Source organism: Babylonia areolata, chromosome 14, assembly GCF_041734735.1.
Source record: "Babylonia areolata isolate BAREFJ2019XMU chromosome 14, ASM4173473v1, whole genome shotgun sequence".
Classification (NCBI taxonomy): domain Eukaryota; kingdom Metazoa; phylum Mollusca; class Gastropoda; order Neogastropoda; family Buccinidae; genus Babylonia; species Babylonia areolata.
In genome coordinates, this window is record NC_134889.1 from 27,297,185 (window position 1) to 27,323,936 (window position 26,752).

General features: G+C 41.8%; 1 protein-coding gene across 5 annotated transcripts in view; it reads right to left on the reverse strand.

The window, feature by feature from the left end:
* Positions 1–6,776: 6,776 nt before the first annotated feature.
* LOC143289568 (dynamin-1-like) overlaps positions 6,777–26,752 on the reverse strand; it is a 79,451-nt gene continuing 59,475 nt past the window's right edge. For 3 of the 5 annotated variants that reach the window (XM_076598590.1, XM_076598589.1, XM_076598587.1), the window contains exons 15-20: positions 26,302–26,428; positions 24,715–24,861; positions 21,097–21,153; positions 10,775–10,971; positions 9,881–10,042; positions 6,777–8,795 (exon numbers count right to left, since the gene is read on the reverse strand). In XM_076598590.1, coding sequence (XP_076454705.1) covers positions 8,720–8,795; positions 9,881–10,042; positions 10,775–10,971; positions 21,097–21,153; positions 24,715–24,861; positions 26,302–26,428 — 766 coding nt within the window. In that variant the 3' untranslated portion in view covers positions 6,777–8,719. Of the gene's footprint in view, positions 8,796–9,880; positions 10,043–10,774; positions 10,972–15,615; positions 15,628–21,096; positions 21,154–21,384; positions 21,439–24,714; positions 24,862–26,301; positions 26,429–26,752 lie in introns of all 5 variants that reach the window. The other 2 variants (XM_076598586.1, XM_076598588.1) reach the window with 2 other exon arrangements.

The following is a 26,752-nucleotide window of genomic DNA, read 5'->3' on the forward strand; positions in this document are numbered from 1 at the left end:
ATCTTTTTTTTCGGCATCAGTGAAAACAAAATGAAACAAACAACCAACAAGTATTTCCTTTATAAAGAGATGTCAAGTTTTACCCATCAAATATTCTGCAGCAGCAGAAGGCTGCAGTGTGTGGACCATCCATCACTTGCATCTCATCAAACACTTTGTCCATGTTTTGTTACCGAGAAGCTTGGAAAAAAAAAGAAAAAAAAGAAAGAAAAAAAGAGAAGAAGCCCCTCCCCTTTAAAAACATATTAACCATTCACATCTCAAACGAAACTCTTTTGCTCTCTCTGAAGCACCAGTTCTTATTCTCAAGACCATTGATGGGGTTATGTATTTCTTGATTCAACATGATGTTCAGAATGCTTTCAATGACTTTGTCCAGGCTTTCTGGAAGAAGAAACATCCCTTGTCCATGAAAGAAGAAATTGTGCATCAGTGATGACCAGTGGATATGAAGTGAGAGATGAATCGTGTGGTTGATACAGGACTAGAAAAAAACAATGTGGTATCTGTGTGTGTGTGTGGAGGAGGGGTGGGGCAGGGAGTGGGAGGGGGCTGGGTGGGTGGGGTGGGGGTGGGGTTATCAGCGGTTCTCTGTGGGCACTCTTTCCTTCTCTTCCATGTCTTTTCCCTGGATTTGTTTTATTCACTTATAATACAATCCCTGGAACTTCCCCCTTCCGTAAAACACACAATCCTTCTTTTTCTGTATAAGTTGGCTGCAACTTCCCAGACCCCTGTTCATTTGTATGTACAAGTGGGTTATTAAGTGCATGACCGTATTTACGTTACCCAACAATGAGGCAGCCATAATCCATTTTTGTGGGTACACACATTCCCCCCGATTCCTGGGACTTCCCCAACAATTAAATGCACACGATTGCTGGAACTTTTTCTCCACAATACAGCACATTCACATAATCCTTGTTCCTGGATCTTCCCCTACAATTACACACACATAATGTTCTTGGAACTTTCCTTTCTAAACAGATCCTTAGCTTTCATGTGACCAGTGTGTGTGTGTGTGTGTGTGTGTGTGTGTGTGTGTGTCAGTGATCAGTCCCATGAAATGCTGGCTAATCATGGGAGCATGAATGCCGGTGCAACTCCTGGCTCTTCACAAAACTAAGAGATTATCATTAAACCGAGGGCAACCAGACGTTGCTATCACATTAGATGACTGAAGGTCCCTTAGCCATTCATGGTCATCAAGACAGTGATTTCAAATTCACTGTGTCTAGGGCTTGGCAAGAAGAGGTGGGGCCCTGACCTTCTCCTGGCACTGCTTCAACCTTGCTGACCCAAGTCAGGTACCCACTCACACTTTTGGTGGAGTCAGGAAAATCAGGGTAAAGCGCCTTTCCCATGGGACACAACACAATGCCCAAACTGAGCCTCTAACTCTGGATCATAAGCGACACTGAACCAATTCTGCCACGTCTGTTAACAAAAGATTATTATCCATCAAATCTGCGCCACATCTGGAGTAACTGAGCTTTCCCATGGAACAGAAAAAAAGGATACACGCCGACTGAAAATTTTTCTTTCCATGGCAATATTATAATAAGAGTCAGCACATAGCTGTCAGACAACCAGTATGTGTTATGTACATGTTTTTATTTGTCTACATGTTCATGCCACACTTTTTCCATACTGGAAAAAACCAAAACACCAGACAAACTCAAGGATGAAAAACAAAAGCTAAAATCCCTGCGATAAACATCTATCTAGCATACAGGGATTTTGAAAAAAAAACCCACCCAGAAGAAAGGACATTGTCATTTTTTTGTTATGCTGTTGGCCACATGATGCAGCACCATACACACGAAGGACTACAGCGGAGGTTGACTTCACAACACCACAGACTACAGACCCTACAACACTTTTTGTTGTCGCTTCTGTACTACAGGACAACTCCAAATGACTTGACACGTAACTACTACAGTCTAGGCTCTTCGACTACTGAGATCTTTTCTGACAACAATGTAGGTTACGTATGTCCATGTATGTTCTAATCATCACTCACCCCCAAAAAAAAACCGTGATCTGCGCACATCATCTGCTGGGATATGAATCATCCCCCTTTACTTGATGCGATGAACAACATAGTCTTAAAAAAAAAAAAAAATCTATACATGGAAACAACTCATGTAATCTGAAAGTGAGTTGTGTATGCGTACAGGGCAGGACAAGAAAAACAAACAACTATCCTTGAGACACGAGAAAAACAAGCACAGCTGCAACTGCAACAACAATCAATCAGCATTCCTGTGCACAACAGCAGACAAGAGACAAGCTACCATCAGGTTTACAGACACATTAATACACACACACACACAGACACACAAACACACACACAGGTGCTTTCTCACTCACAGGATATGAGCATGCATACACACATTTTATGCACAGCCCCATCTCAATTCCTCTGCATGACAAGATGTAAAAAAAAGACCTGGCCACTTCTTTCAGTGAAAGACAGTAATTTCACATAAAGCTTGCAGACACTGATCTCCCCAACAGGTCGCAGTTTATATAGAGAACATTCTCATCACTATGCACATGAAAAGAAAACAAAACAAAACAAAGGTTTCAAGATGATGATTTCATACAAAAATGTGACAAAACGTTTGAAGATTTTGTGGGTCTTGTCTTGCAAAGTGCATGAAGGACATACTTGCATCCTATTTACATACTGAATCACCAATGACAGACTTTACAAAAATCACTTTAAAAGAAAAAGAGTTTCTCACATTGCTGTTGGTTCGACAGTTTTGTTAATGTATCAGTGACTATTGCACTGTCACTAGTGGTAAGAAATGGCTCCAGGTAATGCTTTTGGAACAAGAATCCTGTAGCATCACCAACAACAAACAGCTCTAAGGACAAAAGAAATAGCCTAAATTATTCTAAACAGAACTGGAGGGAGACATACCCTAGGGGAGATAAATCCCAAAGTGTCACAAAAAAGAAAAAGGAAAAAAAAAAGGCATTTTCTCAAAATCTTTTGAAAAGGAGTATGTTGGGATAGGGACTGGGGGATATCACCACAAATGACAAATCTTCCAATGCTGACATACAACAAAGCATAACAAAGAACACAAAGCTGTTCTGATCATCCTTCCTAAGATTTTCCAACTGACCTTAAGCTCTAAACAAGGGGAGAAAATGTCCAGGCTCATTTGTCAGGGTCTGAATCCTAAAGTTAGCACAGCTAGAAAAAGCTAATTCACAGTTTTAGCAGATGACAAAAAAACATTATAATCAAGACGGGGGAGTTGAGTCGGGGTATGGGGTGGAATATACAACTGCAGGAAACACTAGCTCATAATGACAGTTCCAGTTTCCTCACAAAAAAACATACACCAACCCCAACAACAACTGATCCTACAGACAATTGTACTGACTAACATTCAGGCATCCACATACCTACATTCACCCACACAACCTGATAAGTATGCTCCAAACATTTTCAATCGGAGTTAACACACTACTCCGTTTGAAGAAGAAAATGAACAGCCACCACCCATATCAACTTATTTTCCTACCTTTACCAAGCACTAAACAGGGCAGTGACAAGAAGTGTTGTGTCTGTTTTAACCTCAATCATAAACTTCCTTGTCTATCACAGCCCAGGTTTTTCATAATGCTGGACAAAAAACGATTTAGGCTGACGAATACAAATGATCAAAAAAGCATACAGAAAAAAAAAAACCCCGAGAAGACAACATGGAAACAATGAATACGAGGAGAGAAAGAGAGACGCGCCATGCGCGCTCACACACATCTTATTACAGACAACTTACCAGTTTCCATGTTCAACTGTTAAAAACCCTAGAGTGCCCACAAGCTGAACACAAACTGAGTAAAAGGTTATAGGTTAAAGGTCCCATAGCCTTTTAAGGCCATAGGGGCTGTGAATTCACATCAACTGTGTCCAGGGCTTGGGCACAGGAAGGCAGAGAATTCACATCCACTGTGTCCAGGGCTTGGCACAGGAAGGCAGTGAATTTACATCCACTGTGTCCAGGGCTGGGCACAGGAAGGCAGTGAATTCACATCCACTGTGTCTAAGGCTCGGCACAGGAAGGCAGTGAATTCACATCCACTGTGTCTAAAGCTCGGCACAGGAAGGCAGTGAATTCACATCCACTGTGTCTAAGGTTCGGCACAGGAAGGCAGTGAATTCACATCCTCTGTGTCTCAGGCTTGGCACAAGAAGGCAGTGAATTCACATCCACTGTGTCCAGGGCTGGGCACAGGAAAGCAGTGAATTCACATCCACTGTGTCTACTGTGTCTAAGGCTTGGCACAGGAAGGCAGTGAATTCACATCCACTGTGTCTAAGGCTTGGCACAAGCTGAAGTGGGGCCTTGAACTATGATTTCCATGATCAGAAGTTTTCCGCCTACCTGATTGTGCCTGGCACCTCCTAACAAGCTCTATGCAAGACCTGTTCTCTTTTAGACCCCGATCTTCTATCATTTGCCACTCGTCCCAAAATTTCAAACTGGAGTCATGGCCAATCGCCATGGCAACTCCCCACACCAAGACTGGTGAAAGTTGGATGCAGGACACAAGTTATATCAAGATTTTTTTAAATTTTTTTTAACTTGCCGAATATTTATCACAGCTTTCTTCTACCTCTCACTGTGCTTACTGCATCATGAAGGGGATGACTTAAAAGATCTTCTCTACACCTCCCATCCCCCTAAGTTGGCTTTCTATACTGCTTTGTGGCTCCATAGAAAATGCCAACATTCACCCCCCTCTTACCAACTCCCCCAACCCCTCCACACAGACCCAGACAACTGAGACCAGGTCATTACACAGACTCGCTTTGTTTATACATGTACACACAAGTGCAAAAAAAAACCCCCCAAAAACAAAAAAAACCCAGCACAAGAACCGAGACAAATGACAACCCTTCCCACTGACCTTCGAAACAAAAACGCATGACTCAAAAAGCATATGAACAACCATGGATTCTATTGCCTCAGTCACCCTCTTCTACTACAGTTCACAACTGACAGCATTATTCAGATAACACACACTCACACACACGCACAAACATTCGCACACAAATCTGAGCACGAGTTTTATCACACGAAAAATGCACAAAGCAACACGACATTCTGCTTTTCCCTGCAACCCACAATGACTGCACATGACATCTGACATGAACTGTTTGCTTCTTCTTCTTCTCATCATATCCTTTTGTGCATACTGTAGAATCTGCTTGAACCTCCTTCTTCTTCTTCTTCTGCGTTCGATGTTTTGGCTGCGTCAGACGGTCACCCCCGTCGCCACGATGTAGCCCACGGTCTTCTCCAGGTCGTGGCGGTCTCCCCAAAGCTGCGCCTGTAGCTCCGTGCCCCCTGGCCAGGTTTGACGCCGTAGAGCTTCATGGGTTGGGCAGTGTTGGAGGATGTGTTCAGGGGTCTGGGGTCCAGTGCCACATGGACACTCATCAGTGTGGGCGATCTTCATACGGTGAAGGTGACTCAGTAGTCGGCAGTGGCCGGTTCTCAGTCTGAAGAGGACTGTCTGCTGGTGTCTCTGGAGCTGGTGGATTGGATCGACACCACTGTTTGCACCCAGCCTTCTCTTCCACTGGTTCTGGTAACGGTTGTGGATGATGGTCCTGGCCTCTCTGTAGGTCACGGGGTGGCTGAACTGCTTGAACCAAAACTTGGGGTGGACAGACTGTTTCTTAACCTTTTTCCCTCTTTTGGATTAGACAATAAACCAAGGTCCTGTGTGCAGCATGCACTTAGCGCAGGTACAACAACAACAAAAGGGTTGTCCCGGGCAAAATTCCGTAGAAAAATACAGTTTGACAGAAAAACAAATACATTTGCTCACAGAAAAAAAAAGGTGGCACTGCACCGTGACACACTGTCCCCAGGGGAGAGCAGCCTGAATTTCATACAGAAAAGATACAGGACACAAGAATGCTTGTATCTAAAAGATAATTTGTTCACAAGTTTGCTGTAAAAGAGCGAGATCTTTTGTGAAAAAAAGTCATAAAATATACTAATGGCAATATCCAGCTTAAAGTTTGTATTAGCCAGCCAACATTTTACAATCCTACTAAAGATCATGTTGATCTGATCTGAAAAAATTAATCATACTTTCATTCAATGAACACGTCTGCGAGATTTTGACACATTAAACTCTTATCTTAAGCTATTACAACCGCCAACCCTCAACTACACACAAATAACAACAACAACAGAACAGCATAAACAAAGGTATCATGTTGTTTTCTTGAGAGCTATGCACCCAATGACATCAGTAAGATGGTGCTGCTTCGAAATACACTGGCGCTGATTGATGCCACGTGAATGAATGAATGAAGGTTCCCAGAATTCAGTGTTCAAAACTCAGCACAAAAACTTCCCGTCTGCTTCTCCCATTTCAGGATTCACCAAGACCTGGCACAGCAAAGCAAAACAACCAACCAGCGATAAAGATAAACCTGACTCTCACCCACTTTCTCATCCCTCACTCTTGCACCTGGTTAAAAAATGAAGTTTGCTTTTAAGTTTGGTTTTCCTGCTTTTTAACTCACTCAGTACGGCCAGTCCTCTCTTCTCCTCTACACAGACCCCTCGGATGTCCAGTGGGTGTCTGAATGACCCAACCTTTAGCTTCCGTCGTCAGAATTGTGGTATTCTTTGTCAACATTCACCTCTTCTGTATAAGAGCCTTCCACTTGCAATATTTTGATGATGGTAATTGGGGTGAAGCGCTGTTGACGTTGTCTCCTTCGCCGTTCGTATGGAGAGAGTTAAAAGTATAACAAAACCCAGCTCAGAATATGAACCTAACACATGATGCATGTTTCGCTTCACCAAACCAACCCCTCAGCTCTTTCAGGTCTGGTCATAACTCTCTCCATACGAACGGCGAAAGAAACGACGTTAACAGCGTTTCACCCCAATTACCATCATCAAAATATTGCAAGCGGAAGGCTCTTATACTGAAGAGGTGAATATTGACAAAGAATACCACAATTCTGACGACGGAAGCTAAAGGTTGGGTCATTCAGACACCCACTGGACATCCGAGGGGTGGGTCTGTGTAGAGGAGAAGAGAGGACTGGCCGTACTGAGTGAGTTAAAAACCTACTTAACGTTCCAAAACAGCTCTCCCCTCCAGTCCCTCTTTCTGGTCTACAGTTTCTCCACCTTTCTGTTCACTTGTATTTCTAAGTTCTGTTGTTCGTCCCTAGGTGTCACAGTTGAGCATGCGCATGAATGACTAGTGAGAAAGCACTTTGATTTGTCTGTGCAAAAAGAGATTTAGCACTACATAAATACCTTTATTACTGCAAATTCATCGGTGTTAAATCATAAAGTCCTTGTTGTTCTTAATCATTGGGAATTACAAAAAACAACAACATAAAAAAACAATGACTAAACTTTATTATCATTACTATTTATCATCAAATCAAAACAATCATCATTTAACGACTGTGTCATCTAACTGCACCTTCCTTTTACCTGCTGACAATACATTGCGCAGCATCATGTATTTTAAAACATCCAGAAACCTACCATTCTTCTGTGTTGTTGCAGCACTTCTTCTCACAACAAGATTTCTTTCTTCTTCCGCACGAAATAACAATCATTGTTCTCCCTGGGGAAAGCCGTTCACCAAAACAAACAAACAAACAGATCCCCCCCCCCCCCCGAAAAAACAGTGCCACCCTTTTTTTTTTCTCTCCTTTCTGTTTTTCTTTTTCTGTTCTTTTCTTTCCGTTCCTGCCATACCAAGTCAGTTCTGCATAACGACACGACACAAAGTTTCGTTCCCGTCACCCAGGCAACGGGGCAGGGTCTCCTCTGGTGTATGGCCTCCTGGCGACCTAACATTCTACCCACCCCCCACCTCTCCTTCTCCTCAGCCCCACTACAGCTACACATCATCGCTCAATGTTTGACCAGTGGATGCCGACGTTCACTCCTCACTGCAGTTCAATCAATCAAAGGTCACACACGATTTCTTGCTGTTCTAGTCACACACGCGCACTCTCAATCCGCACTTCTGTGTCTCCATCACTGGGTTGCTGACGAAGAGCCTCTCAATAGCTGACGGTAACGTAACAACAACAAACAGCTTTTCACTTCAACCCCCTGATAAAATGACAACAGAAAAAAAAAAAGAAAAAGAAAACATAAAGTCACAGCCGACGGCTAAGCTGAACTGCTTATAGCCTTCATCCCAGTTTTTTTGTTGTTGTTGTTATGGTTAACTGTCTAACATTGCACAGTTAACTCCTTGGATAAATGTGTGTGTGTGTTTGTGTGTTTGTGAGCGTGCGTGTGTGTGCGCGCAAGAGAGAGTGTATGAGTGAGCAAGTCTCTTTCAAATGTGTGTATGTCAGAGTGTGTCGTGGGATGTGTATGTGTTTTATGTATGTACTTCCAGTGAGGCTTTGTGTGTGTGCGTGTGCGTGTGTGTGTGTGTGTGTGTGTTTACCATGAATGTGTGTGAGTGTGTGTGTGTGGATATTGTATGTGTATGAGTATGAGTGTATATCTTGTATGAGCGTGTGCATGTGTGTGTGTGTGTGTGTGTGTATCTTATGTCTGTGTGTGTACAGTGTGTCTGAATGCACACACACACACACACAAAAGATGAAGAAAAGATGCAGGGAGGTCAGGGGGACAGGGCGGCCTGGGGACTGGATCCCTGGGGCTGGACAGCAAGCAGCTCACTGGGGCCGGGAGGGGATCAGAGGCCTGTCTGGGATCCTAGGCGCCCCACGGGAATTGCTACTGCCCGGACGTCTGCACACACACACACACACACAAATATACACATGACACAATAATGAAGAACAGTTCAGTTAATTACATACAGTTCAGGAACACACGACACATGACACAATAATGAAGAACAGTTCAGTTAATTACACACAGTTCAGGAACACACACACACACATGACACAATAATAAAGAACAGTCCAGTTAATTACACACGGTTCAGGAACACAAAACGACACACGTCACACCAGTTAATTACACACAGTTCAGGAACACACACATACACATGACACAATAATAAAGAACAGTCCAGTTAATTACATACAGTTCAGGAACACACACACATGACACAATAATAAAGAACAGTCCAGTTAATTACACACAGTTCAGGAACACAAAACGACACACGTCACACCAGTTAATTACACACAGTTCAGGAACACACACACAACACATGACACAATAATAAAGAACAGTCCAGTTAATTACATACAGTTCAGGAACACACAACGACACACGACACAATAATGAAGAACAGTCCAGTTAATTACATACAGTTCAGGAACACACAACGACACATGACAAAATAATAAAGAACAGTTCAGTTAATTATGTACAGTTCAGGAACACACAATGTCACATGACACAATAATAAAGAACAGTCCAGTTAATTACAAACAGTTCAGGAACACACACACACACACACATGGCACAATAATGAAGAACATTTCAGTTAATTACACACAGTTCAGGAACACACACACACACACATGACACAATAATGAAGAACAGCAGTTAATTACATACAGTTCAGGAACACACACACACACATGACACAATAATGAAGAACAGTTCAGTTAATTACATACAGTTCAGGAACACATACACACACGACACAATAATGAAAAACAGTTCAGTTAATTACATACAGTTCAGGAACACACACACACACACACACATGACATGATAATAAAGAACAGTTCAGTTAATAACATACCCTCCCTATTAATTTAGAAAGAGTGTACCGATGGAAAACTGACGTGTAAGAACAAAAACAAAAACAAAAAAAACAACCAAAAAAACCCCCCGAAGCGGAGTGAGTCACTGACGCGGGAATGGAAGGGGCTGGCCTGCTGGGCGCGTCAGGCGCCGGCCTGTTGGGGATGCTGGGGGCAGCGCGGGTGGGCTGCAGCGGCGTCATCATGGGCTGCTCGCCCGGCCGGTTGGGCAGCGGGGGGGGCCCCCGGGGTCGGGCCGGAGACGGAGGGCGCCTGGAGAAACACACACACAAAAAAAAGTTACCACATGCAGCAGACACACCACACATCACTCATCGGTTCTTTGTCATTGTTGTTGTTGTTGTTGTGTCAGTCGCTTCACCCAGCCCACCATACAGAGCCCAAAAAAGAAAAAAAAAGAAAAGAAAAAAAAAGCCAATACTGATCTTTCAGAACATGTAAAAAAACAACAACAAAATGCTTAAAGTCCAGCTGATCACACGGGGCCATATCAGTGATTTTTAAGAGTTTTTTTGGGGGCCTCTCCTGAAAACTACAACGACAATCCATAGTTTCTGAAGTGAATTCCAAGGCAGTCCTTTTCCTCTCCTACTTTTATAGTTCCTGACAAATCATTCCCATCTCCACTTATCTGCAATGCTTTCTTTGTCGAAAACGTCGCTGCAGTGCACCGCTCTTGACATGCTTGCCATCTGAGAATCGCAAGATGGCGGCTAAGGCAAAAGTGACGTCACAGTATAACTAAAAAAAACTGCACCAGGCTCAAAATGAAAAACCGAACCACGCTGGAAGTGGACTGGACGAAAATAAAATATACACATCAATTTTTTTTTTTCCTCTGAAAATTCCCCACTCCCCCTCTGAAATCAACTGCTCTTCCTTTGAAAAAAGCGGATCCACTGAATGTTCCACAGCCTGAAATATACAAATAAAAATATACAAATAAATAAATAAATTAAATAACAAGTGACCAGGATGACCTACCCGTTGTAAGGGGCCGAGCCCCCGCCACCAGAGCTGGGCTCCAGCCAGTCGTCCTTGACGGGTGGGGGCGTGGGGGTGGAGACGGTGGTGGTGGAGATGTCCTGGATGATGGTGAGGGCCTCCTTGGTGGCGTGATACATGCGCAGCACCTCCTCACGCCGCTGGGCCTCCTCCTGGGACTCCTCCATCATGGCCGACTGCCAGGGGCAGACAGACACGCACAACGAACGAGGTTAGGTTGACACACTCCCATGGTAACGGTGAAAGGCGCATGTGTGTGTGTGTGTTGTGTGAATTGTACTATTGTATCATTATCGTATTGTATTACTCTTTTTTTTGTCACAAACAGATTTCTCTGTATGAAATTCGGGCTGCTCTCCCCAGGGAGAACGTGTTGCTACACTAAGAGCACCACCCATGTTTTTTTGGGTTTTTTTGTATTTTTTCCTGCCTGCAGTTTCTGTTTGCTTTCCTATCGAAGTGGATTTCTCAACAGAATTTCGCCAGGGACAACTCTTTTGTTGCTGTGGGTTCTTTTACGTGCACTGTGCATGCTGCACATGGGACCTCGGTGTATCGTCTCACCTGAATGACCAGTGTCCAGACCACCACTCTAGGTCCAGTGGAGGGGGAGAAAATACTGGCAACTGAGATCTGAACCAAAGCGCTCAAATTCTCTCGCTTCCTAAGCGGACGCGTTACCGCTAGGCCATCACTCTACCTCGTGATTTTCAGTGCACATGGGCAGGTAAACAGGTCAGACAGGGCAAGGTTGGGACACTCCTGTTATGTTACATTACATCACGCTGTACAACACAGACGATGCAGCAGAAAATTCAGACATTCTTCAACACCTGTCTGAGGCGCATCTACAAGATCCGATGGCAGGAGAAGATCCAAAACGAAGATCTGTGGGAGCGAGCGGGACAGGAACCAGTGGCCAAGCAGATATTGCGGAGGAAGTGGGGCTGGATCGGACACACCCTCAGGAAGCCAGCGTCCAGCATCACACGCCAAGCCCTGACCTGGAACCCGCAGGGAAAGAGGAAGAGAGGCCGGCCTCGAAACAGCTGGAGGCGAGATACCGAGGCAGAGCTGAAGCAGCAAGGGACCAACTGGACTGGAATGGCCAGAACAGCCCAGAACAGAGTGCGATGGCGAGGGGTTGTCGATGGCCTATGCTCCACCAGGAGTGATGGGCAAAATGAAATGAATGATGACATCACGCTGTGTGAAGGTGTGGCAGGACAAGACCGACATCGGCAACTTTTAGCAAACAAGCCAATGTAACAGTCTCAAAATGCAAGGTTGTGAACAGAACGTTACAACGCACGTACATAATGTGTTTCCACAGTTTTACGAAACGAACATCCATAATTTTTGTTATTGTTTGTTTTTGTTTTGCTGCCCCAATCATCTGCACCGTTTAAGTGGCATTACTCCCATGCCACTCATTCCGAGCTCCCCATACACAGCCACACCTGGGATATCCATACAATTTTTGAAAACCAGGGCATGTAACGGTAAAAAAAAAAGGGCAAAGTTAGGACTCTCTACCATGTTTCAGCATGTATGTGTGTTTGTGTAAAGGCGTGTCCTGATGACTTTCAATGACCAAGGGCACCTAACAGTCACAAAACGCATGGCTGGGGGACTCCATAATTTTTACAGCATGTGTGTTGTGAAAAGCCTGTACCGAGTTTAACATGACCGACATCAGTATGTATTTGCACACAAGGTTCGACACCATTAAGTTACAGCACATGTGTTGTGTGAAGGTGTATCCTCATGACTTTTAGCACACAGGGGCACATAACTACTGTCACAAGGCTGGGACAACTCAGTTATGTTTCAATGACGACTTTTAGCACTCTATTTCTTTTTCCTCTTCTGAAGATGAATATAATCTATTCAAATGATTTCTTTGTCTTCTTCTTCTTCTTTAAAAAAAAAAAAAAAAAAAAAAAAAAAAAGGATATGAAGGAAAAAATACATATACCAAGACATACTCTTATGCTTTTACTTTTCAGTTTCACTCCTTGCTAAAAAAAATACTTTAGTAGAGTGAATAGCAGGCGAGATTTCGTGCAACAGACTGTGAAAGATATTTTTTGTCTCACTAATTTTTGTTGGTTCTCCTGAAGATCTGGCATTCTACAGGTGTCAGTATGACACTCCACAACAACAGGTTTATCACTGAACCAAACCACACAAACCACATCACACGCATTCACATGCACAATGTACACACACGCACACAGACGGAAACAAAGACAACTGAAAAAGGGTTATTACACTGACTCACTTTGAATGCACACATGAGTAACTGAGGCTGGCAATAGAAAGACCACAAAATGGTTAGTTGACTAAGGGAGGTCCATCTCATGATTTCAGGAAAAAAACCAACAACTAAAAAACGATTTGCCAGCAGTGTTAAATGAAAGTCAACTTCAATCAATATCTATCAGTTAAAAGATTTGCTAAAAAGCATGACTTAATCTGACTAAGCAACTACAGGTCACAAGACTCACTAAACGTGTTAGAAAATAAAAAGTGTTAGTTAATCTATGTGAAAATATTTGCTAGTTGAACTGTTTAAAAATGTCACTTTTCAATAAACATTTATGGGTCGAAATATATGGTCAGACACAGATCTGAAAGTGACTGGTAAAAAGGTACGGTCGATTATCTAACTTTCTGATTCATGTAATTCAAAGAATATCACACCTGCAATGGTGGGACTAACAGATTTTTACAATCCTTTAACATTTTTTGACTGAGGCCCAAAGGCCGCTTTGTCTTCATACCAAAACAAAGCAAAATGAATGGAAAAAGAAGAGGCCAAAATGCAAGAACTGAAATCTGCACATTACTGAAATATTCCCATCCATGCAACCTACGCAAATTCTGGGATGACAGCCTTCGTTTGTTTATAGTAATTTGGTAAGTTTCCATAAGGGGGAAAAAAAAAATCTATGGCCGTCAACATTTGGAATTCCATATTGGGTTACCATATTTCAGTTTGAATAAAAATGTCTACATATCCTGAAGAAAAACAACAAAACCCCCGACAACAAATAATATCTACATGCAATATCATACATACAATAGTATATACATAGTCATTTATTTACACAATAACCCCAGGTATTGTCACAAAGGTCTTTAATGTTCGTGATCTCTGATCTCCCTTTCACAATTATTTTCATTCATTTATTTATTTAAAAAAAACAAACAACATTTAGGCTAATCTATCATATCGCGACATACTACCATTCACTATTATCTTATGTTATTCCGCATAATGTGAAATGTGACATTTTGGCTATTCTATCATCCCTTGTCTGACCGATTGTTTACTATTGCTGTTTTTTGCCATTCAGTACAATGAGGAATACTCAAATCTCTTTCTTGTTCTAATTAAACAATCTTACACAGAATCTTTGCCTGTGCCAGTGATTGTTTGGCTTTTAGTTTGTAATGAGCTGAGCTAAATGCTCATTCCATTTGCATGTTTTGACCATTACCATAGTTACCAAGCATAATGAGCCTTTGGCCTTTTTGATGCAATTCTCTCACTCCTCTAGGCATATGTGTGCTCCATGGATTTTCCACCAATCAGGAATTCTCCCAAACATATGTGTGCTCCATGAATTTTCCACCAATCAGGAATTCTCCCAAGCATGTGTGTGCCCCATGAATTTTCCACCAATCAGGAATTATCCCAAGCATGTGTGTGCCCCATGGATTTTCCACCAATCAGGAATCCTCCCAAGCATTCGTGTGCACCATGAATTTTCCACCAATTGGGAATTCTCCCAAACATATGTGTGCTCCATGGATTTTCCACCAATCAGGAATTCTCCCAAACATGTGTGCTCCATGGATTTTCCACCAATCAGGAATTCTCCCAAACATATGTGTGCTCCATGAATTTTCCACCAATCAGGAATCCTCCCAAACATATGTGCGCTCCATAGATTTTCCACCAATCAGGAATCCTCCTCTATAGTATACATGTGCTCCAAGTATTTTCCACCAATCAGGTCAGTGTGGGATGAATCTGACATTATGATTATCTAAACTCCCTTTCCATGCAGGCTTTGATCACCTCTAATATTTCACATATATATATATATTTTTTACAAGACATGAATGAAGGAAAATGTACACCAATGAAAATAAGAGTGAATGCTCCCCCCCCCCCCCCCATCCCCCCAAGTGACAGCACAGATGGTGGGAGACAGGAATGGATGTATGCTTTTAAGATTCTGAACTGACGGCCAGATTGCCCTGATGCACACTGACAACAGAGTCTGGAAGACAAGGACATCAAGGATCAGTTTGAACATGACTAATTAATCCATGAAAGAAGATTGTTGTTTGTTCATTCAATTATGTACACCAACATGCACACATAGACATTCGCACACGGAAACTCAAGCACAGCTATATACACACACGCACAAGCAATCACACACACACGCACACACACACACACATCATAATAATGAAAATGTCAAGAACGTTAATCAAGGGCCTACAAAACATACTCGATCCAAAGTTACTGAAACTGTGACAGTTTCCACAGAATAGCAGACCATCAACGGTCGTCTTCCAACAGTCAGCCACACATGCAACAGATGGCTGCATGTCACAAACCAAGCCATGCTTCAACAGTGGGACAAATACTCAGAATAACCCCCCCCCCCCCCCCCCCCCTGCCCCCCTTCCCCCAAAACAAAGGTAGTAGGAGAGTCTCACAGCTGTCAACATTCAGCTCAAGACAGATCGACAAAAATCATCGCCACGAAGGACATACTCAAACACAACCGACTCACCAACCGGATACCCTGGAAATACATAAACAAACTGCTGCTGCAGATCATACAAACTTTTAAAACAACAACAGGCCAAAATGACCAACGTGTTCATGCAGTGTCATACACAAGGACAGTGCTTCAGTGTGCTGCTGTGCTTTAACTCAATGCGGAAGAGAGGTTTTTTTTTTTAAAAATGTTCCACGTCAGAACAATAGGTGGATACTCATACACAGATAAACAGGCAGTGTGTGAAGGAGATCATGCGTGCTTCACTTGCTGAGACAGCGTGCCAGCCTGCTCCGATTTGTTTCAGTTTCCGTTTCTTAAGGAGGCGTCACTGCGTTCGGACAAATCCGTATACTATTCTCTACACCACATCTGCTGGGCAGATGCCTGACCAGCAGCATAACCCAACGTGCATAGTCAGGCCTCAAATGCATGCTCATATATATGTGTACCTATCAGAGTGGATCTCTTCCACAGAATTTTGCCTGTGGACAACTCTCGTTGCCATGGGCCCTTTTTCAGTGCGCCAAGTGCGTGCTGCGCACAGGACCTCGGTTTATCATCTCATCCGAAAGACTAGATGCTCAGTTTGATTTTCCAGTCAAACTTGGGAGAGAGGGTGTGAGTGGGATTCGAACCCACACCCTTACGGACTCTACATTGGCAGCTGAGCGTCTTTACCATTCTGCCACCTTCCTCACAACTTCCTGGCTCATTTGTGACAAAGGTTACCGTCCCAAACCATCAATCAGCAGAGGTTCACCACTGCTGTGGATCTTAGCTTCCCAGGGTTCTCTGTCTGTCTCTCCACAGTCCTCATATATGCTAATTATTAAACTGCACTACTGAGCGTGTGCATGGCTCGGTTTTTGTCTGTAAATTTTCTGATATGCGAAGAACTGTTTACCAAACTGCATGTTATGTTGTAAATTTCCTTACTTCCATGACACGGGCACACGGGCAGCATTATCTCATCTGAGTCTGAGCATCCTTGGTCCTTATCCAAAGAAACTTGTCACAGCATCACACACAGAGTCAAGCAGAAACATAATCTCTTTTCATTTTGAAGTAATCTTGTGATAATAACTGAGCGTATGTAATGTGTCCCCATATGATTTTTGTTGTTGGTGAAATTGAATATCCATTTCACTTCACACCTTCCTTAGTCCAAACCCAAAGAGCCCCAACCCTCTTTCTCTGCACCCCCCAACATGCCCCCCCCCAAAAAAAAACAAAAAAACAAAACAAAACAAAAAACCCAACTCAAACTTCAATGAAGAACAACTTAAAAAAAATTGAAAACTTACAGAAACTTGAAGAAACAATGAAATTTTCATGTCAAAAACCAACTTGAAATAAACAACAAGTCTCGGTCAGAACCTAAGAAAAAAACAAACAAACAAAAAACCAGAAAAAAAAATCAGGCAGTGAAACGGAGTGGCTTCCCTTAGCAAGAGTGAGGCGGGAACGTAAATCGTGAGCAAGGGGGTCCTCCTCTCCACTGTTGTTTACCAACAGCTCCTGAGCAACGCCCCAAATCAGACAAAAGCAAAAAAAAACAAAACCAAAAAAACAAAATGAGGAACTGAATTCAATGGGAACGGGAGAAAAACGGCAAATGAAATTGACAAATAGCTACCAAACCCCATTCACCAGCGCCTTTCTGCTGAAGGGAAGAGAAAAAAAAAAAGTCAATGTGAACTGTGTCAGTGTTACAGTTACAGGTCATGGAAGCCATTCAATGGAAAACTCTTCCAACTTCCATGGCCACGGGAGCCATTCAATGAAAAACTCTTGAAACTTCCAAAGGGTACAATAAAGTCAGGTGGGGAACATGGTTTTAGTTTCACTGACCCCAACATTTCGATTTTGCTGTGATCCAGTCTGTTGTAACACTCAAACTTTTGTTGAGTTTAAAATCAGTCTCAAAACATAATAATTTTGCCAAACTTTCAAGTCACGTGCAGAGCGTGTGTGTGCGTGCATGCATGCGTGCGTGATAGTGTGTATGTGCGAGTGAGAGAATGAGAATGGCTGTTTATAGGTGGGTGTGTTTTTAGTGCATGAACTGTATGAGTGGAGTTTCTACAATGCATTGAGTTGCACTGCCGAAGACTTTGCACCGTACAAGTATTACTCATTATCAATATTGTTTTACAGAAAAGAAAAAGGTAGACCAAGAAATTGTGACCAGTAACACCTTTGTTGTTCCCCCTTGACAAATTATGCTAATTAGACTGCAAAGCCTGAAGTGCACACACTGTAGAATTTTAACGTTTTACTCATTTTAACTGACAAAAACAGAATTACCTGTAATCTTTAAATATCTGGCAATATTGTTGTTACGGAGACCCTTGAAGGTGAACAGATTTTTTTGCTTCTCTGCACCCATGTTATATCGATTATTTGTGCAGAGCTGCTAAAACCTGAGCCCCTGTTGTGTGAATGTGTGCACATGCAGACGACCATAACGTTACGAATGTTAAAGATAACACATTCTGTGTCAGAGGTTGTGGGTTACGGGAACACAAAAACACCTACATGCACTGCTTCTGAAAACGGAATCTGGCAGCCTAAATTTCCATGGCAAGCAAAACAGAACAAAACAAAACAAAAAACCTTCACTATTTACCCTACATGGCAAAAAAACAAAAGTGTGGCAGAACCAGCACGTCAAGGCTGACCCTGCGACGGACAAGATCAGTGTATGCAGACACGAAGCGCTTAACTTTTAGTTTGGAAACTGGGGACCCATGATTAACGGAAAAAACTATGCATGTAATGCAAATCCATCTAGAAGTAGTAGTCATGACAAAGATATACTGCCAGGAAAGTCAGCTTGTTTCCAGCAGTTCATCACTACGATGTAAACAGTCCCTCAATGACGACCATGCTCACTGATGGCATAAAAGGGGTTAAGCACATATACATGTGTGTGAGTGCGTGTTCGCGCACATGTTTGTGTAATGCATAGTTTGTGCTTTTTTTTGTTTTTGTTTTTTTGGATGGCTCAGTTTTATTTTTATTTTTTAAAATTTATATCTGCAGTCTGTATTAGTGTGTGTGTGTGTGTGTGTGTGTGTGTGTGTGTGTGTGTTCTCTCATGTCTTGGTGTGCTGTTGAATACTGTTATGTCCTACTGTATATGTAATGTTTCATGGGAGGCTCTCACATGCCTACTATAGGCGGAGTGAGTTCCTGCCGTGTAAGTGCTATATATTATTGTTACTGAAACAAAATAAAACAAAATCAAATCAAATCAAAAGAACTGCTCATCCGTTTATCCCATGACAGTACATTATGACAAGAGTGCCAAACACAGCATAAAAAAGCATAAGAGTCTGTATCATACTCTGTGTGAGAGCACAACATCAACATACAGAACAACACTGAACTTAAAAAAAGAAAAAAAAAAAAAAAAAAGGAGCTGAACTTAAACGCATAATATCAGCAGTGCTCAAACAAAGAACAGATTCAGTGTTTCTCGCGTCACACGAGGAATTTTCCGTGTTTCTCTTTTCAAACAAAGAACAGGTCCGATGTTTCTATCTTTCAACAAACAAATCCATTGTTTCGCTCCACCCAAAACAAAGAACTGAACCAGTGTTCCTCTCTTCAAACAAGATCTGCTGTTTCTTTCTACAAAAGATCAAATCCAGTGTTTCTCCCTACAAAAATCAGATCTGGTGCTTATCTCTTCAAACAAACAACAGATCCACCACATCTCTTATCTGTTTCAAGCTCACAAACAGATTTTATCTATCATCATTAAAAAAATAAATATCATCATTTTATTATACAGTATCATTGCTATTATTTCGAAATATAACATCTTGCACCGAAATACTTGAAACATAACATTCTGAATAATCTCAAGCTGTCACTGTGAAACAAAGGATACAAAATGTACAAAATTGATAAAGCCAAGGTTTTTTTTTTTTTTAAGTGCTTGTCATTCCTCTCCTAGTCTTCAGTGTATTGATATGATCATGACATGTATGAAAAGATTGGACAGCACTGGCTTTTTTTAATTTTTTTATTTTTTATTTTTTTTTAATGAAGGTGAGACAAACTCTTGTCAATGTTGAGGCGAAAGATTTAAGGTCCTATCACCTTTCATGACCACTGGGTCAATGAATTCATTCTCACTTTGACTGGGGATTGGTACAGGAAGGCAGGGCCCAATATGGGGAGTTTGTATGATCAGTCAGTCAGTCAGTCATTCCCTCGACCGCTGGGGTCGTTGGGGGGACATGAGGAAGATGTCATAGCTCGCCACGCCATTCTGTTGGCAGCTGTCGTGAGGAGATCTGGCATCGTCATTTTAGTCCATTCCTTGACGTTGTCGGACTAGCTCTTTCTCTGCCGCCCCTGTCTGTGCCCTCCCTCTACAGTCCCTTGCAGGATGGTTTTGTATGATACTCCCAGGCAATTGAGAATGATTGTTTACCTACTGCCGGAAACGTCATTTCATTGGCTAGCAGACGGCAGTCTAATGGCAAGATGTTGTATCACTGGGCTGCCGCGATAAATTTTTGGCCGAGAAGAGCAAACAGACAGGCCTGGTTTGCATCAGTTTGACATGGTACAGTATATGATACCCAACCTCTCTTTCCACCACTTTAAAAACCTTCCCAAACTGATGTCAGGTAACTCATTCACACCTGGGTAGAGTGAGGGAAAATCCTGAGTAAAGTGCCTCCCCCTGAACCCCCCCCCCCCCCCCCACCCTCCAACCCTGGGACGCAGCCCTTTGCTGAAAGAAGGCCTTGAACTCTGCTGAGTCAGAGCAGTGGGGGCATGAATCGAACAGCTCACACGCTCTGAGGCCCCCTTGAAACAGAAGCTGACGTGGAAGGTGAACGTGGGAGTGACTGACGAATGCCAGGCCCTGCCGTCTACCTTGCATGGATGGCGGAGAATGGGGGGGGGGGGGGGGGGAAAAAAAAAAGAAAAGAAAAGAAAGAAACATACAGACTGGAGTCTTTCCCTGTCTGAGCATGCCACCCGCCAAAACCCAAAGACTGAATAAACAATGAATTCAATGAATAAAATAAGTTGAATAACCCATAAAGGAACATATAAATTATCAAAGAATAGAATAAGTGAATAAAGAAAAGGAATAGAAACAAATACATAAGAAACAAAAAGAATCGATGAATAAAAGAAACAAATAGAATTAATAACCCCCCCCCCCAAAAAAAAAAAACAAACCAAAACAAACCAAGCAAACAAAATCAATGAATGAAATAAAAAGAATGAAATAAAACGTACAAATAAACTAAGTAAAATCAGCACCAAAAACAGTGGGGGAAAAAAAACCCTAAACAACCTACTGCCCATGCCCCCCCCCAACCCTCCCGACTCCCCCTCCAACCCCTCCTATCCCTAAAAAAAAAAAATAAAAAAAAAATGAAGGAAAAAAAAACACAAAAAAACTCAAGCAAAAACAAACCAACCCCAAAACAACAAACCAAAAAAAAGCATGCCAACCTGTTCCCCAGTGGAATATAGATGTGCCAACAGTTCACCCTTAATGAACTCTTTACTCTGCAGAAAAACCAAACAAAAACCACACACACACACACACAGCAACATTGAGTCACTACTAGCTACCACAACAGTCAGCAAGACGCAAGAGACCAGGACGTGTGTGTGTGTGTGTGTTGGGGTGGGGTGGGAGTGGGGGGTGAAGAAGAAACAAGGACCATGCTACGGTACGTGGGGAGGGGAGGGGAGGGGAGGGGAGGGGGAGCGAACCTCCTTCCCCCCCCGTGTTACCTGGTCGTTGGAGTACAGGTGAGCCAACAGGTCGCTGCCGATGAAGCTCTTCGCCTGCAAAGGTCAGGGGGGTCGAAACAAAGAAAGCCGCTTGATCATTATAATAATAATAATAATAATAATAATCAACACAGCAGGCGTGCCTCTATTCACACAAACACACACTCATACTCATACTCACATACACACTCACACATCATGCTTTCTTGAAGTTCTGCTTTGCATATTCTCTTCCATGTCCTGGCAAAAAAAAAAAAGAAGCAAATATGAAAGGGTCTTCCACCCCCAAAAACTTCCACCCCCCCACATAAATAAATTCAAAAGAAAAAGGGAAAAGGCAAGAGAAAAAGAGGAAAGGACACTTTCCACAGACCTGCCAACCCCTGAACAGACTCAAGAGGTATATCATTTTTTTTTTTTTTTTTGAGCAAATGACAGAAATGTTTGGAAGCTGAGAGGAATGTTTCTGGTACAAATGGCACGTTTCTTTTGCACGTTGACACTTTTTTTTCTCTCCTTCCTTTGTGTCTTCTATTGTATATTTTCATACAGAATTTTAGCAGCAAACAATGACATACTATCTTTCTTTTGTATTTTGACACACAAGTCACTTCTTCAGAAAAGCTGAGGTCATATACATATTATCATTAGTAGTAGTCGTTCTTTTTTTTTTATGTATTATCTATTATTTATTCACCCCCCCCTTTTTTTTTCTCTCAAGGCCTGACTAAGCGCATTGGGTTACGCTGCTGGTCAGGCATCTGCTTGGCAGATGTGGTGTAGCACATATGGATTGTGACGCCTCCTTGAGCTACTGAAACTGAGGTAAGCTTTCTTTCATTTCAGCAACAAACTGTCTGCCAGTTGAAAAATGGTCCCTCTTTGGTACCTGAGAATCATCAATGCGTGTGTAGTATCCTGACCCACAGAAGAATGAAAATCAAGTCTGATTCTTCCTCACAAGGCTGAAAGGATTTGTCTGCTGGCATAGGTGCTTCAAGGAAAATAGCCCTTTCTTAGAGGGTGTGATATTTTTTTTTTTGTTTTTTTTTTTTTGTGCAAGCAGAAGAGCTAATTCAAGAGCAACCAAGTGCAATGAATTCTTGCCGTGTTTTTGACTATGTTGTTTTCTGAATTCCTCCATGTCCCCAACAAGGGACACAAATAAAATACTGTTTAAACCAAGGGACACAAGTTCAAGAAGTCTTGAAATCGCTGAACAGGGAAGAGTTGGCAGAACTGCTCTCCTCTTTCCAAGAACTGAGCCTGTGATTTCTGGCATTCTGGGGGGGTGGCCACGTTCGCCCATAAAGTGACTGCAATGTGATCTTCCCAACACAGAGAAACAAGGCATAAAGAACTGTACAGCACACATGAAAAAACAATGGGGTGAGGAGAGTGAATGATTAACAGACAATAAAGAGTGGTAACTCTCTCCATACACAAGGTACATAACGTCAGGTCAATGCTGCTTATGCTACAGATTCAGCTGGCACACAGGTAAATCACACAGGTAAATAAAAGGTATATTGGAATAAACACAGATACTTCCTCAAAAAGGAAGCTCTGGGCTTGTCCTTATACTGATCGAGTTTTGTTTTTGAGGAAGTATCTGGGTTTGTTCCATTGTACTTTACATCAGTAGCATTAGCAGCATTGACTTGAAGTTTTGTATCTTGTGTATGGAGTGAGTTATCATTCTTTACTGTTTGTTCTACAGCACACACATTCTGCTTTCTCTGATAACCATTATCTCCTTCACCAACTCCTACCTTCCATCCCACCATGTACAAACAAACAAACAAAAAAAACCAGTTGAAAAACAACAACAAAAAAACAACCAACATCACTTCAAAATAAATAGCATGTACAGACATGAAAACAACAATGGGAATGCTATATACAACTGCACTCTTCAAACAAGCGCTCTGAAAACAAGAAAAAAAAACAACATGTATTGAAACCAAACAGTTCATTGGATTTTTAGCCCCTAGCTTGCCTGAGGATGTATGATATAATCCATTATTGTGTACTCCAAAATCTGACTGCAAGACACAGCTGAAATATTCTGTTATGATTATATTCCTGTGTGTTTGCTGGAAGTATAATGTATGGAAAACATCACATACTCTATTGTGTGCATGAGGATGTGGGAATAAATCCACTTCTGTGTGCTGTGTTAGTATTATCTTTTGTAATAATAACAAACAATAATCCAAAACAAAATTCTTCAGCAAGCATGGGGCTAAAATTTTACAGGTTAAAGTAAAATAATGACAAAAGCAAATCAATGAAATCTGAATGAACTAATCAATGATATCTTTCATTCCGCATATCTAAATCTTCTCATCACTGTGCTGTTATTACGAAAACCAGTCAGAAATGAACAACAAAATCTGCATTTTTCAAACTTAACTTACATTTTCAGAATGTTTATGACAAACAGCAACCTTTGTCACCAAGTTGGGTTTTTTTCTTCCATACATTACATGACAATTATGTCATCGAACAAATGACTATCTTTGCAAAGAACATACTAGTTTCAGAAACCCACAAAGCCATATTTCATTTAGCGTCCTCTCTCCAAAGATATACAGGAGTCTAAGAACTCCAAAATATAAATTTTAAAAACTACAAAAGAAACATTCATGAGTTGCATTGAGGAAGATGGCGTGAAACCATTGAAACATACAAGAAAGTTTCAACTTCTGATTCTGAGTTAGAGATTTGTTTCTATAGACATTATTTTGTATTTTTTTAATTTGTATTTCATTTTATCACAACAGATTTCTCTGTGTGAAATCAGGCTGCTCTCCACAGGGAGAGCGCGTCGCTACACTATAGCGCCACCCTTTTTTTTTTAATTATAATTTTTTCCTGCATGCAGTTTTATTTGTTTTTCCTATCGAAGTGGATTTTTCTATAGAATTTTGCCAGGAACAACCCTTTTGCTGCTGTGGGCTCTTTTATGTGTGCTAAGTGCAAGCTGCACACGGGTTTATTGTCTCATCCAAATGACTAGCGTCCAGACCACCACTCAAGGTCTAGTGGAGGGGGAGAAAATATTGGTGGCTGAGCCATGATTCGAACCAGCGCGCTCAGATTCTCTCGGTTCCTAGGCGGACGCGTTACCTCTAGGCCATCACTCCTCCCAACCCTTCCTCTGGACATGAATTTATCACTGTTGCTTTTAAACCCAGTCTACTGCATGGGGCTATCTCCTTTGTGAGAATAAGCATGAACTAATCTTATCAATGCTGCTAACTGCCCAGTCAACTCATAAAGGGCCGTACAGAAGTATGGCCCTAAGACAGCGCACAGAGCCCTTACGTTTTTGACGATGATGTGCATGATGGTTTTGGGGATGAGGTCACGCTGTGTCTTGTTGACGATCTTCATGTAGGAGTCCACCAGGTTTCGGATTGTCTCCACCTGTCGCTCCAGCTGAGGGTCCATGGAAGAGTAGTCATCCTTGGACTGAAATGGAAGCAGAAGTAAGGGTGTGAATGACACTTCTGTGTCAGATTTTAAAAACAGGAACATAGATTTTTTTTAATTTTTATAATACTTTTCTATTATATTTCTAAAATAGGAGTATAGATATTACATTCTACTACTGTATTTTTTAAACAGAAATATAAACATATAAATAACACAGGGTTTCCACAGAGGTAACTAAACAAAATTCAATACCTTTTCCAGAGCAAACTGACAATTTTCCACAGCAAACATAAAGATAAACTGAATAAAAAAAAAAAATCATCTGCTGCACTGCTGACAAAAATAGGAAATTTTCTATCTAAAATTACGTTTAAATAACATACTTACCGTGACCCAACTAGTGCAGACTCCGGCAGGGGTCTGACATTCCTGTCCTGTGCAAACTACTATCCGCCTATGCGGAGAAAACGAAAATACTACGGCCAATAACCTTCCGGAAGTAGGTAACCTCCCCTTTGTCGCCCTGGCTAGTGCCCTCTTTTGACAGCAATATGGATATCCCAATATCAATTTTCATAACTTTTCTTTTTTTTCTTTTCTTTTCTTAAAATTCCAAGACATTTCCCAGCCTCGGAAATGATTCTCTAATTTTTCCAAGACTTTTCCAGCATTGTTTTTCCAGCTCAGCAAGGCTAAACTGAATTTAAAAAAAAAGAAAAAGAAAAAAAAGTCTGCTACACTCCTGACAAAGACAGGTGGATTTCTTATTATCAATTTTCATCATTTTTTTTGTTTCCAAGCCCTGAAAATCGTTATCCCATTTTTCTAAGACTTTTCCAGACTTCCATGACTATGTACAAACCCAGGTAATACTTTCATATCTGTAAAACAGGTTCTAATGCAGATACATAGATATAATACTTTTGTACTGCATTTCAATACATCTGTGAGTGACATCTCAGGTTTCTCCAAAAACAAAAATTTTCCTTGCTGCTTTGATTTTGATATTTCTTCCATTTTTATGTGTGGTTCATATCAAGCAATGTCATCAGTACTGTTAAAATTGGATTTTTTTTTAAATTTGGAAGGTGCACCTTAAAATCTGAAACACGTTTGTTGGTCAAATAACGCACGTGGACACACCAACATACAATCTTCCCAGCCTTAAAGTTAAACACAAAAAATAAATACTTTTCAAACTGCTTCAAATTCCTAACCCACCACACTCCCAAGAACTACACAGACTTAAACATGGCCTTTATCCCTACCCCACCTCCATGCCCTTCCCCCCCCCCCACACCCCCCCCACCCCTACACACACAGACGCCTGCACACAGGAACAGGGAAAATAGTGATGATTTAAGGCATGGGTGGGGTGGGGAAGGGGATGGATTTTCATCTAAAATCACAGTTCTGGAGAGACGTTAAACAAAAGAATGAACAAACGGACGAACGAACGCCTGCACACTGTCTTACCGACGAGCTTTCCTCAGAACTCCTTTCAGGATAGACGCCAGCTCGCAGGAAGGAGGCCTTCCAGCTGTCTACGTCTTCCTGAGAGTCCGCCGACAGTTCCAGCTGCTTGTAGTCTTTGTAGACATTTCTGTTGGGGGGAGAAAAAGAAAAAGAACACTAAAGAATACAAGTCCAAACAGTACCCACATCAGAAACAACAACAACAACAACGAGCCCAAAAAGGTAATGTTTTCTGACTCAAACCTAGAGGAAAAACTGTTCTCTTGGAAAGTGCATTAAATTTTTTTTCTTTCCTTTAAACTCAACCTGTTCACTAAAGCAAGACCTTCGTCTTCTTCTTCTGCGTTTGTGGGCTTCAACTTCCACGTTCACTCGTATACACGCGAGTGGGCTTTTACGTGTATGACCGTTTTTACCCCGCCATGTAGGCAGCCATACTCCGCTTTCGGGG